This window comes from Camelina sativa, chromosome 4 (assembly GCF_030686135.1).
Source record: "Camelina sativa cultivar CO46 ecotype springtype chromosome 4, ASM3068613v1".
NCBI lineage: Eukaryota > Viridiplantae > Streptophyta > Magnoliopsida > Brassicales > Brassicaceae > Camelina > Camelina sativa.
In genome coordinates this window covers 28,284,770-28,304,314 of record NC_141883.1, presented here as the reverse complement: position 1 = coordinate 28,304,314, position 19,545 = coordinate 28,284,770, and the positions used below count along the sequence as shown (strand labels likewise).

The 19,545-nt window shown below is 35.3% G+C and overlaps 3 protein-coding genes, 1 long non-coding RNA gene and 3 pseudogenes across 5 annotated transcripts; all 7 read right to left on the bottom strand.

The window, feature by feature from the left end:
* Positions 1-918: 918 nt before the first annotated feature.
* On the bottom strand, positions 919-2,116 carry LOC104782292 (DUF724 domain-containing protein 6-like). The gene is made up of 4 exons (XM_010507179.3): positions 1,947-2,116; positions 1,758-1,865; positions 1,246-1,637; positions 919-1,130 (listed from the first exon to the last, which is right to left on the bottom strand). Exons 1-3 carry the CDS (start codon positions 2,029-2,031, stop codon positions 1,459-1,461), a joined length of 372 nt encoding a protein of 123 aa, XP_010505481.2. The 5' UTR covers positions 2,032-2,116; the 3' UTR covers positions 919-1,130; positions 1,246-1,458.
* Positions 2,117-3,363: 1,247 nt separating this feature from the next.
* LOC147946279 (uncharacterized) lies at positions 3,364-4,440 on the bottom strand. Its single transcript, XR_015597584.1, has 2 exons — positions 3,991-4,440; positions 3,364-3,796 (listed from the first exon to the last, which is right to left on the bottom strand). It is a non-coding gene; the product is annotated as an uncharacterized LOC147946279 (long non-coding RNA).
* Positions 4,441-4,724: 284 nt separating this feature from the next.
* Positions 4,725-5,470, bottom strand: LOC104782293 (non-specific lipid-transfer protein 1-like; annotated as a pseudogene). Its single transcript, XR_015597583.1, has 2 exons — positions 5,063-5,470; positions 4,725-4,947 (listed from the first exon to the last, which is right to left on the bottom strand). The product of XR_015597583.1 is annotated as a non-specific lipid-transfer protein 1-like (transcript).
* Positions 5,471-6,726: 1,256 nt separating this feature from the next.
* Positions 6,727-7,495, bottom strand: LOC104782295 (non-specific lipid-transfer protein 1). The gene is made up of 2 exons (XM_010507182.2): positions 7,073-7,495; positions 6,727-6,954 (listed from the first exon to the last, which is right to left on the bottom strand). Exons 1-2 carry the CDS (start codon positions 7,417-7,419, stop codon positions 6,945-6,947), a joined length of 357 nt encoding a protein of 118 aa, XP_010505484.2. The 5' UTR covers positions 7,420-7,495; the 3' UTR covers positions 6,727-6,944.
* Positions 7,496-9,858: 2,363 nt separating this feature from the next.
* Positions 9,859-10,304, bottom strand: LOC104784259 (non-specific lipid-transfer protein 1 pseudogene; annotated as a pseudogene).
* Positions 10,305-12,811: 2,507 nt separating this feature from the next.
* On the bottom strand, positions 12,812-13,606 carry LOC104782291 (non-specific lipid-transfer protein 1-like). The gene is made up of 2 exons (XM_010507178.3): positions 13,150-13,606; positions 12,812-13,014 (listed from the first exon to the last, which is right to left on the bottom strand). Exons 1-2 carry the CDS (start codon positions 13,503-13,505, stop codon positions 13,005-13,007), a joined length of 366 nt encoding a protein of 121 aa, XP_010505480.1. The 5' UTR covers positions 13,506-13,606; the 3' UTR covers positions 12,812-13,004.
* Positions 13,607-15,866: 2,260 nt separating this feature from the next.
* LOC104784258 (protein DETOXIFICATION 53 pseudogene) lies at positions 15,867-17,327 on the bottom strand (annotated as a pseudogene).
* Between the last annotated feature and the right edge of the window lie 2,218 nt (positions 17,328-19,545).

Here is a 19,545-nt window from a genome sequence, read left to right as displayed (position 1 = left end):
CCCAACAACAAGGTTCGCTCTTCACCAACGCAACACCACCACCCCTATCTTGAATGCACATTGGTTGCTTTCCAATAACCATCAATCTGACAACCATGTGAAGAAACTTGGACATCCGAAGACCGAGATGGAGCTGACATGACCATTATAAAAGAGAGTGCCTCTTCCCAGGCTAACTTATCGCCCAAAGCCTGAGCAATTATATCATTTGCCTCGATCTCTAAACCTTGAAAAACTTTTTTCTTTTGACCTTCCATATTGCCCATAAAATCCATGGTAATTGAAGAAGTTGATCAGGATCACCTTGTTGAGAGGCACCCCTCTAGAAAACAAAATTCAAATTCGAGTACACCGACTCATATGGAAAACCCTCTGACAAGACCAGAGCCGGAGATAAATCTCAAACTTCATGAGCGAGGGCATTCAAAGAAAACATGATTAATAGTCTCAACCGCAGAATCGCATCTTTTACACCAAATATCACATTGGACAACTCTGTATATCAATTATTTTTATAGATAGTTTTTACTTACTAAATATATTTATTTTATATTCTTCGTTAAATTTTATTTTATTTTAAAAACTCTAAACCCGCACATCGGACGGATCCTAATCTAATATATATATATATATATATATATATATATATATACAAAACTTGGAGAATGTCCCGTTTACTTTGTTTGTTTAGTCCATCACGTACCAATTAGTGACGAATATTTTTAGATTTTCAAAGTCCTATAATTAGTGTGGATTTTGGTTTAAGATTTCCGTTATTAAATTTAAAAACATGTAGAAGTACGATACTTCCCAACTGTAATGCATATTAACCTAAAAAAAGCAAAACAGATCAAAATAAACTAAAGCATGCTTTTAGTAAGAAGAAGATAGAGAACAACTTAAATTCCAAGTTTGAAATATCATATAACGTTGTTTGCGAACATAGTACAGACGATCACATTATGTGAACGCCGCCGATAGAAAAGGACAGGGGAAATTAAAAACTCTAAAAACAGCCATTCGAACATCTTATTTTAATATGATATCTCATCCTTTTTATATAATATTCGAAACGTCGCGCTAGTATAGCTTCATCTGTGACCCGTCGCCCATCAGTCCATCACCTTACGCTGCAAAACCACATACAAATTAACACAACACCGTTAATATATATAACCATTCCAAATCTTTAACCCAAAAACAAGTTATAACATATATTTGACATAGAGTGAGAGATTAACATACGTCTTGCAGTTGGTGCTGGTGCTGATCTTGTAAGGAATGTTGACTCCACATGCCTTGGGGATTCCAGCTACACGGCCAGCGTTGAGACCAGAGCCTAGGCCTCTAGCGACGGTTTGAATGCAGTTACAAGCTTGCTGACGGTCTGGGGTCGTACGGGCCATGCTGTTAAGGTTTCTAACGCCGGTGCAGCACGCTGGGGGATCTTCTTTAGCCTCAAACAATGGGCCAAAATGTGGAATCTGTGTTCTGTGGTACTGTTTCATACGCCTTCCAAAACGGTGACTTCTTTGCAAAAGGCAAACTCATTAGTGTATTATTTCCTTGTGTTTCCTCAACATCGGTGGCAGCAGCAGCATTATTCACCACAACCGAGCTATGATCAAAGGGTAGCTCTGGATAGATAAACGCAAAACCAAAAAAAAAAAAAAACGAATTGCTTTAGCATATATACTACCTGACAGTTTTCAAAGAGATGCATCTAAGCTTTAAGTATGTTGAGAATATTATCGAACCAGTAGGTGAACTTTTCCAAGCAGCGAGAGGCTGATCATCGACATCAGCATCGGTGCAGATAGTCCTTGTATCATTGATATCAGCTATTGGACCATTGCAACTCTCATCTACAAATTAATTACCAATTATATGATAAAAATTTGGCACGAAACAACTAATATTGCTAGATTGAGCTGGCTTCGACATACCAGTTTCCCCAAGCTCTGCGGTCTGTTTTTCTTCTCTCTTCCTTTTTATACCCTTATCTTCGATACTCTTCTCCTCAAACATCATATTGAACCGAATAATCTATTTCCATATTGAGCCGTTTTTGTGGTCCATATCGTAAAGTTGGTTTGTTGTATATACTATTGTAGTTACCGACACATGACTACTGGGTGAGTACTAATTAATAAGTAGCAATCCACTCGTTTTTGTGGTCCATATCGTGTTGTATTTCACGATGTAAACAACAAACAAACAAAAAAAAAAGAGAGTAAATATTCACGCAAGTTTTCATCGTCACTACTTATAAGAACCAACGCAATCGAATTATACAATGATTAACTGTGTGGAATGTGCACTGTCGAACCAGTTACTGAGTCGGTCTAAGCACCTTAACAAAGTCTTTTATTTTTATTTTCCCATTAACATATATAATTTTCATATTTCTCCCGTTTATATGGAAATAGATTATTCGGTTCAATATGAGGGCTTAACCGATTAATATAACTGTCATTTTATTGTATTAGTCCACCATTAATAATTACTGTTGTAGCTTAACCGATTTAACCGTGGTAAACCACATCTAATCCGGATATGATAACCAATATATGTTGAGACGGCAATGCGACTGAGTTCATAAATTCATATCATGATTCATGCATGGACTAATATTAAATCGATCTTTATTTTCTCCAGCATGTAGAAGTACATTGATCTTTTTTTTATAGTGGATTTTGTATGTGAAATTTAGGAATAATTTGTGAATTTTTTTAAATTAGCAATGTTGTCAAAATTAAATACAATACAATGCTCATCACATTTACCCAAAAATACAATGAGTTAAAATTCCACGTATTTAATTTTCAATCAATAATATTTCCACTAATTATTTTTTAATCAGTAATATTTAGGAAAAATATTTAAAACCAATAAACTATTTTTAGTCATTTATATTTAAGAGAGATTATCAGAAAAATCATTGTAACTGTTTGAAATTATTAACTTAAAATACCAAAATTAATAAAGCATGTATAGTCTTTTATAAAATGGGTCTAGTATATCAAAATGGAGTACACATATCTAAAGTTTTTAAAGAAAGTTATTTTAAAATGATTCTTTTCCTCTTTTATCTTTTCTTTTCAAAGTACTAACACCAATTAAAAAACCACATGTCACTCAATTGTAGATAAAAATGTATCACAACTTTTTATTATATACATTTTCAAAATAATAATACTTTATATTTTCTTATGTTTTGCTCATATTTTTCTTATGTTTTGCTCATAGTATGCCTAAACATTTCAAGAACTGAAAAAGATTTAAACCAATTCTTCACAATTTTAAACTATCTTATTTGCGTTGTCTATCAAGATGATGTATAATACATAATATACAAGAATATCACAGAAATGGTAACATGTTTTTTTTTAATCAAAATTTCGTAATAATACATCATAAGTTGTTTTTTGATTACTGTATTTTGGTAAAAAAAAAACAGTTTCCTAGAAATAAACCCTTTTATCCTTTTCATAAACCCTCACTTGAAACTAGTAGATTATATTGCGTAATCAAGAAAAATTTCAGGACTCGGAGCTGATGAAAACCTCCATCATCTTCTCCAAACTCCATTTTCTCCTCCTCCATTCTCCTCTTCTGCAAGCTCGTTTTCGTCTTCTCCAAGCTCATCCTCTTCTTCTTCTTCTTCTTCAAGCTCCTCTCCAAGCTCCTCTTCTTCTGCAAAATTGAGCTTGGAGAGCTCAAGCTCACCACCACCACCACCAGTGTGATGGAATTTAACACAGTACCACCAAAAGAGAAAGGACAATAACAATGGCTGTTATTGCAATGACAAAAAGAACATAAAAGTTCTGTTTGAAATAAAACACAATGGAACTCATTTGTGTTGTATGAAAAAGAGAGTGGAAAAAGAAAGAAGAGGAGAAGCAATCGAAGAAAAAGAAAAAGCAAAGATGAATTTCTTCATCTCCGTCATCTTTTAACAGAGAAGTTAATCGATAGTAGACTTACCTATGAATTAAACCACCGAGAAGATGCAGGAGTAGACTTTGTGGTGGGAGGTGCAGGACAGACGTAGGCTGGAGGCTCTGGGTTTCTGATGATTGTCTGATGGGCTTCATATTTGGTGAGAGCGAAGAAGAAGAATAGATCTCTGTAAGAAAGAGAGAGAGAGATTCAAAACCACTGAGAGATATGCTGCTTCGCTTCAACTATGGCGTAGGGTTTTCCTAAAACGATGATGTTTTCAAAACGGACGTCGGAAACACAACTAAAGTCCACAGTAATTTAGGACTTGATACATACACTTAGCTTTCACAAGTCGTTAAATTACTGTGGATTTAATTTGTCATTTCTTGTTTAAGATTACCATACTGCATATTAATCTTTTTCTATATATATATAATGATTATTAATTAAAGACATCATTGTAACTGTTTTGAAATTATTAACTTAAAATACAAAAATTAATAATCCACTTATTGTAGTCTTTATAAAATGGGTCTACTATTATACTTATCGAATTGGAGTACATATATCTAAAAGTTTTTTAAGAAACTAATTTTAAATGATCCTTTTCCTCTTTTTTCTTTACTTTTCAAAGTAATAGCACCAATAAAAAAATTAGGTGTCACTCAATTGTAGCTTTCCCAACTTTCTAGATAATATATATATATATATATATATATATAATGATTATTAATTAAAGCAAGCTTTATTAAGAAACACAGACCAGAACAAGTTAATTTATACTCCAAGTTTGAAATTTCATATTACGTTGTTTCCGAACATAGTACAGAGGATCACATTATGTGAACGCCGCGATAGAAAAGGACAGGGGAAATTAAAAACTCTAAAAACAGCCATTCGAACATCTTATTTTAATATGATATCTCATCCTTTTTATATAATATTCGAAACGTCACGCTAGTATAGCTTCATCTGTGACCCGTCGCCCATCACCTTACGCTGCAAAACCACATACAAGTTAACACAACACCGTTAATATATATAACCATTCCAAATATTTAACCCAAAAACAAGTTATAACATATATTTGACAGAGAGTGAGAGATTAACATACGTCTTGCAGTTGGTGCTGGTGCTGATCTTGTAAGGAATGTTGACTCCACATGCCTTGGGGATTCCAGCTACACGGCCAGCGTTGAGACCAGAGCCTAGGCCTCTAGCGACGGTTTGAATGCAGTTACAAGCTTGCTGACGGTCTGGGGTCGTACGGGCCATGCTGTTAAGGTTCTAACGCTGGGGGAATGACACCACCTTGCAGCACGTATCCAATGCACGGTCCCAAGTTGCTGTTAACGGCGCCACAACTCAGAGCCGCGTTAGCTGTGATTGGACCGGCCACGATCATGCAGGCCAAGAACAAGCATGCCAACTTCATCACTCCGGCCATATTGATCACTGACTTTGTTTTTTATTTTCTTTCTTTAGTTGGTTTTCAAAATGAGATGTGTAGTGATATTGGATGATGAAGAGTGTTGCGGGAGTGGGTGCTTATATAGAGAAAAGGGAAAGTGTATGTTTGTAATATGAATGCGATAGATCATTATAGAGTAGAGGTAACGAGTAGTTGGTTGTTGTCCTCATTTAATGTGTAGAGGTCCTAATTCCTAACTTTGAGGACCACTCAACTAAATTTGTTTGATATGTTAATTCAAATTTTATCATATGAAAAGTGATAACTCTACCCAAAATACATTTTTTTTATGTACGTGCATTCTAAGTCATTTTTATAATTATTTGAAACTTATAGCTGTGTGATAAGAAGATAGTTATTTTACATAGAAAGTTAAACATCGTCTAACATGAAAACTGTTTTGCAAAGACTAATTAATCTTTTTCCATGTCTAAAGTGTGTCTGCATAAGTTTACCCTTTTTCGAATGCAGAGACGATATAATCTCTCAATTCAAAAATCAATGGACAAGAAAAATCAACAAACGAAAAAGCCTGAAAACATGAGTTTAACTATTTGGACTATGTGAACAAACTAACAATTAGAGATTTTAATTGAAACAAATATTTTTGTTGAATGATGTCTCTACTCTCTAGCTAGGTTTAAGATGAAAACAACGTCTTTCCTATAATTATTAATCTGATTTTTAGTTAAATGACTGAATATTTATATTATTTTTTCTTTTGCATAAAAATTATCCTCCGTAAAGGGATATACACCAAGAAAATGTCGGTTTGTTCCCACAGTACCATCGATATTAGATTGTCTCTCGGTTATCAAATCAAGTTACTATTATCATCAAATCAAGTTAATTGTTTTCGATCGGATTTTTGTTTAATGATGTCTGTAGCTAGGTTTAAGATGAAAACAACTTCTTTTCTACTATAATTAATCTGATTTTAGTTAAATGAATGTTATATTGTTCATTTGCATAAGGGATATCACTAAAAAAATGTCGGTCTATTTCCCACAATACCATAGATATTACCGCAATCCATCTTTTTCAAACTAATATTATTACAAACTTGGAGATTATTATCATTCTGTGGAACACACAAAATTGGAGAATGTCCCGTTTACTTTATTCATTTAGTCCATCTGACGTCCCAATTATTGACGCTAAAATTAGTATGCATTTTGGTTCCGTTATAATTCAATTTAAATACAAAATGTTGCCATACTCGATACTTCCCAACTGTAATGCATATTAATTATTTCTTTAACTAGTATTAAACGACTAAAGCAAGCTTTAGTAAGAAAAAGACAGAATAAACTTAAAGCTCCAAGTCTGAAAATATCATATAACGTTGTTTGCGAACATAGTACAGACGATCACATAATATGAACGCCACGATAGAAAAAGACAGGGAAAATTAAAGGAAAAAAAAAAACTCTAAAAACAGCCATTCGAACATCTTATTTTAATATTATCTCATCCTTTTTATATAATATTCGAAACGTCCGCTAGTAGCTTCACCTGTCGCCCTTCACCTCACGCTGCAACCACATGTACAAATTAACACAACACCGTTAATATAACCTTTGCAATATTTAATCCAAAAGAAACAAAAACAAATTATATATCTAGCTCAAAGAGAGTGAGAGATTGACATACGTCTTGCAGTTGGTGCTGGTGCTGATCTTGTAAGGAATGTTGACTCCACATGCCTTGGGAATTCCAGCTGCACGGCCAGCGTTGACACCAGATCCTAGGTTTCTAGCGACACTCTGAATGCAGTTACAAGCTTGCTGACGGTCTGGGGTCGTACGGGCCATGCTGTTAAGGTTTCTAACGCCGTTGCAGCAAGCTGGGGGAATGGCACCACCCTGCATCACGTAGCCAATGCACGGTGCCAAGTTGCTGCTAACGGCACCACAACTCAGAGCCGCGTTAGCTGTGATTGGACCGGCCACGATCATGCAGGCCAAGAACAAGCATGCCAACTTCATCACTCCGGCCATATTGATCACTGACTTAGTTTTTTTCTTTTGTATTTTGGTTGGTTTGCAAAAGGAGATGTGTGTAGTGATAGTGGATGATGAGGAGTGTTGCGGGAGTGGGTGTTTATATAGAGAAAAGGAAAGTGTATGTTTATGTAATGTGAATGCGCGATAGATTATAGAGTAGTAGAGGTAAACGGAGTAGTTGGTTGTTGTCCTCAATTAATGTGTAGAGGTCTTAATTACTAACTATGTAGGACCACTCATCTATTTTGTTTGACATGTTCATTCAAAATTTATCATATGAACTCCACCAAAATACATTTTATTTTGCATTCTGATTCTTTTTTTATAATTATTCCAAAACTATAGTTGTGTGGTGGATAAGAAGATAACTATTTTACATATACGATTTGTGAAGTCACTAAACATCTCTAGGTCAAAGATGAAAACAACGTTTTCCTATATATAATTAATATGATTAATTTAGTTAATGAATGATTTTTTTTTATTATTAAAAGAACTTGTATAGAAGTTTTCCTCCGTGAGAGATATACACTAAGAAGATGTCCTGCCTTCCCACACCGTACGTAGATATTAGATTGTATGTAGAAAGTTCGTCTTTATGTGAAAAACTGACTGATACACATAATAAATACTGAATGCACCACACATGGGTAGGATGGGGTCACGGTCGGTTGCCTGAACTCTATACTTATTGGCTTTGCTTGTCAAAACCATCACTCATCCTTCGTCCCATAACTACTACTGTACTATTTCTAGTCTTATTTTGGTAAAACTAGGTGTGGTGTATTTTACTGGTACTATTTCTAGTCTTAAGTCACTAATTAAATATTTAACGCGCGGCGATATTTTCTCGCATACATACATACCCGGTCCGAACGACGAGAACCGCATTAATTAACTCAAAGATTAGAGTCTCCATGTCCTATATTTTTATTACCATTTTTCCTTTTATTGTTTTCAGTATATGTTAAGAAATTTTTATTCAGTAATCAGTACTTTACTACTTTTCATCGTGGTACCACAATAGTTCCATAGTATTTAACTGGTGTTCTTTCGGTCCGACGAGTTCAAATGTCCCCTATTTGGCTTTAGTCACACGTCAAAACAAGCTTTTTAAAAGTTTATGTAACACTTATTTGCTGTTAAGTAGAACGGCAAAAATATAAGTAATTTACTGTTTCAAATTAATATTGTCGGTGCCTAAATTAAGGCTACATGATTTACGCCTTTTTCCTTTAGTTTAGGTTTTTTTTTTTTCTTATAATTAGGCACCGGTAGTAATGCCACATGCAACGCATCGTCTGTACGCACAACACGTGTGAGCATAAAGGTACATTGGTATAAGTATTCAATGCATACGATATCATATAACTACGCATGGTAAGGACCTCTATACGTGTTAGAAATCGCAATATCTATACGTGTTATAGAAATTGAATTATATTTCAACCTCTATACGTGTTCTTAGAAATTGCAATCAAACTTAGGTGACAAAATTTGATGACGAAAATTACATAGACAACAAATAATAAGAAAGGATATACAAAATTAGAAACTTATGCAATGTGAAATAGTACCTGAACATAAAGCTTAACCAAGTTGAAGGATTAATATAAGATATACTGTCAGTGCTGAAGTGCGCGACTCAATTTGTGATGGATATAAATAACCATCTCATTTGAAAGGAGTATCACCACATAAAAAATGAGATGAAATCTAGAATAATTCATAAGAATATGTGTAAAATAATATATAGCGAATGTTAAACCATCGATTACTAATCGATTTTGATTTGGAAAAATCTATAAAATTTAGCAAACAACATTATTTTGTATTTTTTATTCTTATCTTGCTACGAGATTTTTTAATACTTTTTACCACTGTTTTGATGTTACTCGAAGCTACCCCATCAACATGTAACTTCCACCATATTAAACATTTTATGATATATTTGAGCAGTACCGTGTCTAGGCGTATGTTTTTGGCGCATTTTACGACATTTGAGATTGTCTGGCCATATGGCGCACACCGGCAAATGAACATCATTTGACTCAAATGGTAGTATGGACTGAAAATTCGCTTCACATACATCAAATAACTTATAGCGGTGATTACTGATTATGTTATGTTCACATACTGAAGTTGAGGAGCACATTCATTTTAATTGTAACCATCTCAAAGATGACACCAGTGAGAGTGTTGTTGGAGGTGTGGATATAAGGAACCTCGATCGACAACAACTTTCACAAGAGAAAGGAAAAAAGAAAAGAAAAGAAGAAGATAATTAATTTAGGTATAATATAGACATAATGATGCAAGAGTTGATGACAAGAAAAGTGAAAGTAGATGTACACGATGCACACTTATATAGTTTGGGGAAAATATAACGTAACTATTATGGATTATTCTAAATTTCGGTCAATTGCAAATGTGTCAAACAAGAGAGAATAAGCGACGGTTCATGTCTACCACATTTAATTGAGTGGGCCGGGGTTGGGTTTGGGCCAAATCAGGCTTGTTGTATATATGTGAGAGATTGGGATACGTTTTGCAGTTGGTGGTGCTGATTTTGTAAGGAATATTGACTCCACATGTCTTAGGGATTCCAGCTGCACGGCCAGCGTTGAGACTTGAGACCAGAGCCTAGGCCTCTAGCGGCATTTTGAATGCAACCTCAAGCTTGCTGACGGTCTGGGGTCGTACGGGCGGCCATGCTGTCTGAGGGAATGTCACCACCTTGCATCACATAGCCAATGCACGGTTCCAAGTTGCTATTAACGGCGCCACAACTCAGAGCCGCGTTAGCTGTGATTGGACCGACCACGATCATGCAAACCAAGACCAAGCATGAAGCATGCTAACTTCATCACTCCAGCCATATTGATCTCTTAGTTAGAATTTTTTTTCTTTCTTGGTTTGCAAAAGGAGAAGTGTGTATAGTGATAGATGATGAAGAGATTGATCAGGGGAGTGAGTGCAACGTAAATGCGATAGACTACAGTGGAAAAAAAAGATACTGGGATTGGTTGTTGTTCTCGCTCATCTAATATAATGTAGAGGTTCCTAATTATGTAGGACCTCTGGTCTATTATTTTGACATGTTAATTCGATTTTATCTGAAGAGTGATAATGCCACCAAAATAAAGTTTATTGACGTACTATATACTATCAATTATTGTAGTGAGAAACATGTCATTTATTATGGGTTCTATTGTAGTAAGAAACATATATGCCATTTATTGCCAATAGTTTTCTTTCCACAGGTGTACGTTTAATTTCTATCGTCCAGTATAGGTTATCTCCAATGAAGGGTTTTAAGAGAAGTTTTAGTAGAAAAGTAGAAAAAAAAAAATCAGAAAGGAAAAAAAAGAAAGAAAAGCTCCTCTTATTTAGTATACTCGATTTTAGATAAGAGACTGTGACGTGTCAGCGCATGATTGGATGAAAAGTTTTATTAAGAGCAATTATTTTTTTGCCCGATTGTGTCCTTCCCCATCCTCTCTCTCGCTCTCTGTCGCGAATCTCTTAATCGGAGGAGATCGAATCGGTTGGAATCATTGGAGATGGAATCGGAGGAGATTGGAATCGAAGCTACTAGACGAGCAGAGAGGCCAACACTATAAAAAGCAGGCTTTGATCTCACTACCTTCACCGTCGAAACCTGATCCCTCCACTGCTGCTCTTGCTCAAGCTTACGCTCCCGGTCAGGTACCATCCACGAGACTCTCGCTTTTAGTTCTTCCTCCTATTATATATGCAAATCTCCGGTGAAATTAGTAGTATCCGATGATAATGTTTTTTGTGTGTGTGTTGGATTGTTTCTGTAACTTATGGATGTATATTGTTAGTCAATAAACTAGATAATTGTATGTTATATATAAACGGCATTATTGGTGTTTCTATAGGATGCATCTTGGAAGAGTATCAACATGCATTCCATGATCAAATTGGTGTTGTTTGTGTTGTTGGTTCTTTCTTTTCACTCTCAATCTTCGTCAAAGCAACATCCTACTATCGATAGTCTGCTTGACTGTTTAGATTCTCTACGACCAATTTGGTATGTACAAGAATCAGCAGCTAAGGGTCTACTTCCCACACATTTTCGTAGCTTTGATTTCAAAATCATCTCAAAAGGTCTTCTTTTTTTGCCTTTAACCTTGTTGTGCTAGAGTTAGATTTTACGGTAGTGATTGTTTTTTTTGTTTCAATAGGATGTTTGTGGTGGGAGTAGCTACCAGAGATTATTCTCTTCCAAGCTTTGTTTATTTCTAACTTGGATTTCAGGATTAAAGGCACAACTGGAGTTGAGATTGCTTCTGGTCTCCATTGGTATTTGAAGTATAAATGTAATGCTCATGTTTCTTGGGACAAGACTGGTGGCATTCAGATTGCCTCTGTTCCACAGCCTGGACACTATTACCAAAATGTTGTTACATCTAGCTGTAAGACATATACACGTCTTGGAATCAAACTTTTCTAATGTGTCAATGGTTATGTAATGAATCACTCACGTCACATAGCTGCTCCTGCTTCTGCTTTCTTGTTTACTTCTAGATTCATATGTTTGGTGGGGATGGGAGAAATGGGAGAGAGAGATTGACTGGATGGCATTGCAAGGAATCAACTTGCCTCTAGCATTTACAGGGAAAGAAGCTATTTCAACTCCAGTTGTGGTAACGGGTGATAACATCTCTGTGTGGTAACCAAGACAAGATCCGTGTTGTCTTGAACAAAGCTGACCAAGTTGATACACAACAAGTAATATATTCATTTTATCCCCCATTCATAAGCTTCATTTTTCTTGTTTTTGAGCTGATCTAAATCTCTGTTTCTTAGCTAATGAAAGTTTATGGAGCATTGATGTAGTCGCTTGGTAAAGTCTTGAATACACCAAAGGTCGTATGTGTCTATATTGGGTATGCCTTTGAATATGACATGAACTATGATTTTGATTTCATGAGTTGTTAAAACGAATTTAGGCCATTAGTTTCATTTGGTAACACAATAAAATGTAATATTTTTCCATTTTTATAAAATCCTAAATGTTTAAACATTTATACTATTTCTATTATATTTAAAAAAATTTAATTTCAAAAAACTTTATTTTTAAAATTAAGAGACTAAAAATTATATCCTACCATTGGAAAGGATAATTTTAGTTAAAAGTTTAAGAGTTCTTATTATAAACAGTACATAATATATTCATTAAAAATTAAAACAGTACATAAGAACCTCAAAATTAAAACCTACCGTTGAGGTTGCCTAAGTTAACTTTATTTATTTGAGTCGATCTTAACACTTCCCAATGCAATGCAAAATAATAAAGATTCTCATATCGTCGATTGAACTAAATTAAAAGCTTTAGTAAAAATATAGAGTAACTTAATTAATAAACTTCAAGTCTGAAATTCATATAACGTTGTTTGGGAACATAGTACACACAGACGACTATATAACGGGAACACCACGATAGAAATTAAAAACAGCCATTCGAAGTTCGAACATAATTACTTAATATTATCTTGTCCATTTTTTAATATTCGAAACTTCCGCTAGTAGCTTCATCTCACCGTCGCTCATCACCTCACGCTGCAACCACATAATACAACGCCGTTATAACACATGCATATATATCTAGTTTTTTTTTCTTTAAAACTCCTTTAATTTACGGTATATATGCATATATATCTGAGAGGGGGTGGGGAGAGAGAGAGATTAACATACGTCTTGCAGTTGAGGCTATAGCTGATCTTGTATGGAATTTTGACTCCACATGCCTTTGGAATTCCAGCTGCACGGCCAGCGCCAGGGTTAAGAACAGATCCTACGCGTCTAGCGTTCTGTTGAATGCAACCGCAAATTTGCTGACGGTCTGCGGTCGTATGGGCCGTGCTGTAAAGGTTTCTAACGCCGTTGCAGCAACCTCGGGGAATGACACCACCTTGTATCACGTAGACAATGCACGGTGCCAAGTAGTTGTGAACGGCGTCACAACTGAGCAGAGCCGCGTTAGCTGTGACTGGACCAGCCACAATCATGCATGCCAAGACCAAGCATGCAAACTTCATCCCTATGGCCATATTGATCACTGACGTAGGCCTTTTTTTCTTATTTGTTGGTTTACAAAAGGAGATGTGTGTAGTGATGGATGGTGAAGAGTGTTGGGGGAGTGAGTGTTTATAGAGTAGTAACGGATCGGAGTAGTTGGTTGTTGCCCTTAGTTAATGTACAGGTCCTATATCCTAACTATGTAGGACTTTGGATATCACTAAACATCGTGTATCCAACACAAAAACTGTTTTACAAATTAAAGTGTTTTTTTTGTATCGAAAGAGTGACTGCATAAGTTTACCCTTTTTCGAATGAATAGACGATATTCTCTCAATTCAAAAGTTAATGGACAAGAAAAATATATCAACAAACGAAAAAGCCTTAGTTTATTTTGACTCCTAGCCTTGAAAACAGTTGGAGGTTTTGAATTTTTTTCAAATAGGGATTTTTCTTTTAGGATGTCTCTAGGTTATTAAAACATAATTGGTTCTTTTGTATAAACGCTTTCCGCCGTAAGGAAAGATATACACCGAGAAGGTGTCGGTTAGTCCTGCCGTCCCACAGCCCATATTGTATGTAGAAGGGTCGTCTTTATTGACTGATAAACATAATAAATACTGAATGCATTATGCACAATGGCGGATCCAGGTACAATGGTGTGGGGTCAAATGACCCTCCATGTATATATATATATTATATGGTTTAAATTTATTAGTTTTAATGCAATTTATTATAATGAACTCACAAAAATAGTTTCTTTATTCCGTAATCTATAATCAAATTTGTTTTTTATTTGCTTTTCATATTTCGGCAGCTCATTTGAAAAAATTCTATCATTTTATATGTTTTTATTCTTCTCATTTTCTTTTTCTAATAGAGCAAAAAATCTAACTTAATTTATAGCATGAGTCTATTTGACAAAAGAAAAACATTCATGTTATAAAACAATTTCTCTTTGAATTGTATTTTCGATCCCGGTAAAAAAGGTTTTTGGATCCGCCATCACACATTGGTAAGTTGGGGCACGGTCGGTTGCCTGAATTCTATAATTATTGCCTTTGCTATTCAAAACCATCACTCCTCCCTTCGTCCCATTACTACTGTAGTACTATTTCTAGCCTTATTTGGTAAAACTAGGTGTAGTGTGTTTTACTGGTACGATCCACCAGAACTCTATGAGGTACATTTTAACTTTATCAGGAGGACTTATATAAATTGATCCCTTATTTTAACTGTAATGTGTGTTAGAAATTGCAATACATTTCAATCTCAACACGTGTTAGAAATTGCAATCAAACTTGGTGAAAAAGCCTGAAGACGGAAATGACAATAGACAAGGAATACTAAAAAAGGATATATCTATTCTTTGTAAGGTAATTTTGATTTAGAGAAACCTATGAAAAATTTAATATAACATCAAACATGAACGTAACCATACTTAGTAGGAGGATTCAAAATAAGAATACTGTCAATGCTATACTGCGACTCAATTTGTTGGGGATTGAAAGAATCATCTTATTAAGATGGTGTAATTAAAATTTCACATGGAAAATGAGATGAAATCTAAATTTATACGTGTCTGGGAGTAAGTTTTGGTGCATTTTGCGACATTTGAGATTTTCAAGCCGTATGGGGCACATGAACGTATATTGATAATATTGGTAACCATGATCTCAACGATTATACTAGCGAGAGGTAAGTGTTGTTGGAGGTGGATATATAAAACGATGGTCGACAACAACTTTTACGAGAGGAAAGAAAAAAAAAAAAGTATTTTAGGTATACGTACCATATAGCTAGACAGGATGATGCAAGATGTTGTGATTGATTCAATATAGAAATACATGATACACACACATATAGGTTGGAGAAAATGTATACATAATTAATCTTCTTCATACTAGTATATTAACAATTATTGTGGATCACTCTAGATTTTTGTACAGTTATGTGTCAAACAAAAGAGAATTAAGCAATGGTTTAGGTCTACCACATATGATTGGGTGGGGGTGGGGTTGGGTTTAGACCGAATCAGGCTTGTTGCTTGTTGTATACACTAGTCAAAGCCATTTGATTTAAAACATCAAATATCGTGACAACTGTTCTTCACTACGTACTTCTGAGTTCTGAATCCCGACATACACATAGAAAGATAGTAAGATACATATGTGAAAAAGGAAAATATATAAAGACCATATTAGCTTACATGTTAATAAAAGCTAAGCTCAAAAAATTAAATGGTAGTGACTCTTTGGCCAAAATATTGGTTAACAGTTCGGACACAAATTAAATCTAATATCTTTGGTATTTTAGTTTGCCAAAAAATAATTCCTATATCATTAAAAATCCGTTAAAATTGTCGATTGATAATTTTAACATTTCTAGATTAGTCAATTCGTGTTTTGTAGTAAACCAATCTCCAGATCATTACTACCAACATCATCTTCGTCTTCTACTTCAGCATGGACGGTTTCTTCTTCCGAGTGACTTTTATCGGCTGCAGCGGATGTAAGTTCCTCAGCCCGCTTCACTTGATGGCTCCAGTCCGTACGGATCAACGTATAAAGCATCATTACCAAACACGTCATCTGTGCAGCCAACAGTCCAAACCATAGCCCACGAAACCCAACCTTAAACCCAAACGTAGTCGTGACTGCCACAGGCAACCCTACAATGTAGAATGCGCATAGGTTAACGCGTGCACCATCTTTAGGCCTCGCCGTCCCCGTCAAGACTCCGCATGCAGCCGTCTGCGGCGAGTTTCCAATCTCACAAAGCCCCAATATCGGAAGCGCGGATGAAATCAGCCCGAGAATCTCCGGTTCATCCGTGAACATCTTTCCCCAAACCGACCTAAGCGCCGTTACAAAAACAGCAGCTGCTAACCCGTACGCTACTGCAAGTATCAAACCAATCACAGTCGTACATTGAGCCCGTGTGGGTTGGCCGCCTCCTAACGCGTGTCCTACACGGGTAGCAATGGCGCTGCTTATCGCAAACGGGACTACGTATAATATCCCCGTGGTCTGAATCAGTATTCCCATGGCGGCTACACTCGCTTTAGGGTTCCCAAGAAGCCCACAAAGAAAAAGCATGATCTCATACCACCAATACTCCAAGCACACCGAGATAGCGCTTGGTGCGGCTAGAGAAAGCAGTGGCCACCAGCCGCGGAAAAGCGACCGCAAAGCGAGCCCTTCCCACGGTTTGATGATAGAATCCGAGAAGCACGTGTAAACTAGAAGTCCCACGTTGATATTCATAGTGTTAAAAGCCATTGCGATCGCAACACCCTTAACGCCTAAACGCATACGCACGACGAAGACGTAGTTGAAGACAGGATGAAGAAGGATGGACACAATGGCAGATATTGTTAGCGGTGAAGTCAGGCCTTGCGTTCTGAGGAACGTTCGCAAGGGGTGGAGCATGGCCTGAGCCAAGAGCTCAGGGACGAAAAAGAGCATGTAGATTTTGGCGACTTTGGTTATATCCGGGTCTTGACCCAACTTGAGGAAGATGGGTTCGATGTTAAGCCACGCAAAGGCGATTGGAATGGAGACGACAATTAGAAGACAGAACATTTTCTGAAACGTATGGCTAAGTACGGTCCAACGTTTAGCTCCGAAGGCTTGGCCACATATTGGGTCCATACCAACGGAAAGGCCTTTGAGTACGGAGACTCCGGTGATGTTTCCGAAGCCCATGGCAAGCGCACCGCCAGCGAGTTCTACTTTTCCGAGGTGACTCAGGAACCACATTGAAATTATTGATCTTGAAAAAATGAGCAGTGATGTCATCACAATCGGGCATGCTATTTTTGTGAGTGACGCCATCTCCTCTCCCACCTGCATGGGAAAACATATAAAAAATATACGATTTTTGTTAGGTTTGTTTTAATATTATACAACAGCTATTTACTATTTTAGTGTTATAGGCTTCTAGTTCTAGCAAAACGCACTCAAGAAAATATTAGTAATATATATATATAGAAATAAGCGCATTGAGCAAAGAAGAAGAATTTTTCCTTCATATATATATATATACATATATATATATATATGTATATATATATATACATATATTAGACTGAATATACATATATGTTTTAGTCTGTTTGTTCAAAAAATATATATATGATTTAGTCTTTAATATCATATACAAGAAATGTTTAGTATTAGACTGATTAAAAATTTGTATCACACTTTAAATATAAATTCATATGTTTGTATCAATATTGTGATGTGATACAAATGAATTTAGATTTGAATAATAAATAATTTTTATTGTGAAACAGAAGGACATAGAATACGGAAAAGAATATTGTATACCATTATAAAATGAAGAGCAAATTGTAAGCACGAGGAAGATGGTCGCATCACATGGCCACTGGGACTGGGATGAGAAAGTTGAAAAAGAAGAGAAAAAGTTTAAATTCTATAACTTTTAGAACTGAATAATCAAATTCACAAGTGACAGAAAAAGCGAATGGCTAACTGTACCAACATTCTAGGATCTTTTTAAATAAAAGTCATCATGGGTTCTAAAAAGCTCATCTTTTTATTTTTTTTTATGATATTTTCTTTTTGAACACACAAAATCAGCTTAGATATATATATATATATATATATATATATATCTTTCATTTCATTCATGAGCTTCATTAGCAATATCGATATTTTAAAAACATGAAACCGTGTAAAACTATACTACATATAACATACACACACATACATATATACACTTGTAAGAGTATCATGAAATACTACTGAGAATTCATAAACAACTGGATAAGGATTACAAAAAAAAAATTGAAAAGTAGCATATATAGTAAACTTTGTTGTACTAATAAGTAACTAGCTAAAGGAACTGGTAAAAAGAAAAAAGAAAAAAAAGAATGAGAGGAAACATATATAGAACACTTTCCTAAGTAAGTACAACCCAACTGTCAAAAAATAAAAAGTACAAGTACAACACAAAAAGCATCTCTCTCAGTCCAGGAAAGTGATGATACATCTTTAGACATACATATGAACATGTATGCAAACTCAAACATCATATCTACAGTTCTACACATAGACAATATGGATTAAAAGTGGATCAATATATTTGTCAATCACGTGAAATATAGATGAAGCTTTCTTCAATCCATTTAAAAAAATAAAGGATGCATTACATTTTCATTCAATAAAATGCTATAAATCAGTCAAAAGCAGCATTAAATCCAGTATAAAACCAATTTCCAAGAGTTCCATATAATTACCACCCAGAGAAAGGTGGCTGTAAGTAATACTTACAAAAATCAATCAAAAAATTAAAACAAAAATGAGCAAACTCGTTTGAACAGTCTCTCCCTAATACAGTATTAATTTGATCCTCAATGAAGGAAAAATGAAGAAGAAGAAAATGTAAAAAGGAAAAAAGAAACAAACCTCATTGAAAGGGATGCGACGGAGACCAGCGGAGAATTTGGGGTTGCCACTAGTTTCTCCTATGACGGATGATGACGTTGAAACATCGCATTCTCCATTTATAATATCACCAGATTCATTGCTGTTCATGTTGGACCTGCACATGCCTCAAATATATATTTGTATATATATAAAAGATATTATTATCAGTACACTTCGTCACTTAGAACAAAAGAGATATGTTGGTAACTACGAAAAAAGGATTGCCATAGAAGCTGGCTACGAGTGTTTGTGTGTGTGAGAGAGAAGAAGAATGTTTTAAGTTCCTTCTCCCTCGTATTTATGTACGCTTCCCTTATTATTTGGTGCATTTAGAATTGATTTTATTTATTTATCTATTGGGAACCTGTTACTTCCTTTGATTTTAATTTTTTTTTTTAACTTCCACAAAGTCATCTTAGACTGACCTGAACCAATTAACTAAAGTGTTTCCTTTTTACTTTATTTTCTACTTATAGTAAGGCCTGTTGACAAATATAGTAAAAAAACAAATATAATATGACTTCACATTGGTGGTTCTTCAGAGCATAAAATATTTGCCAACTCTTGCCTTCTATTATATTCATTACTTTCAGATTTATGTTTTAGCAATTTTTTCATA

Coding starts and splice junctions, on each gene's coding strand:
- LOC104782292 (XM_010507179.3), bottom strand. CDS start 2,031: ATGATGTTTGAGGAGAAGAGTATCGAAGATAAGGGTATAAAAAGGAAG. Junction 1,866..1,946: donor CGCAGAGCTTGGGGAAACTG/GTATGTCGAAGC, acceptor ATTAATTTGTAG/ATGAGAGTTGCAATGGTCCA. Junction 1,638..1,757: donor TTGGAAAAGTTCACCTACTG/GTTCGATAATAT, acceptor TTATCTATCCAG/AGCTACCCTTTGATCATAGC.
- LOC104782295 (XM_010507182.2), bottom strand. CDS start 7,419: ATGGCCGGAGTGATGAAGTTGGCATGCTTGTTCTTGGCCTGCATGATC.
- LOC104782291 (XM_010507178.3), bottom strand. CDS start 13,505: ATGGCCATAGGGATGAAGTTTGCATGCTTGGTCTTGGCATGCATGATT.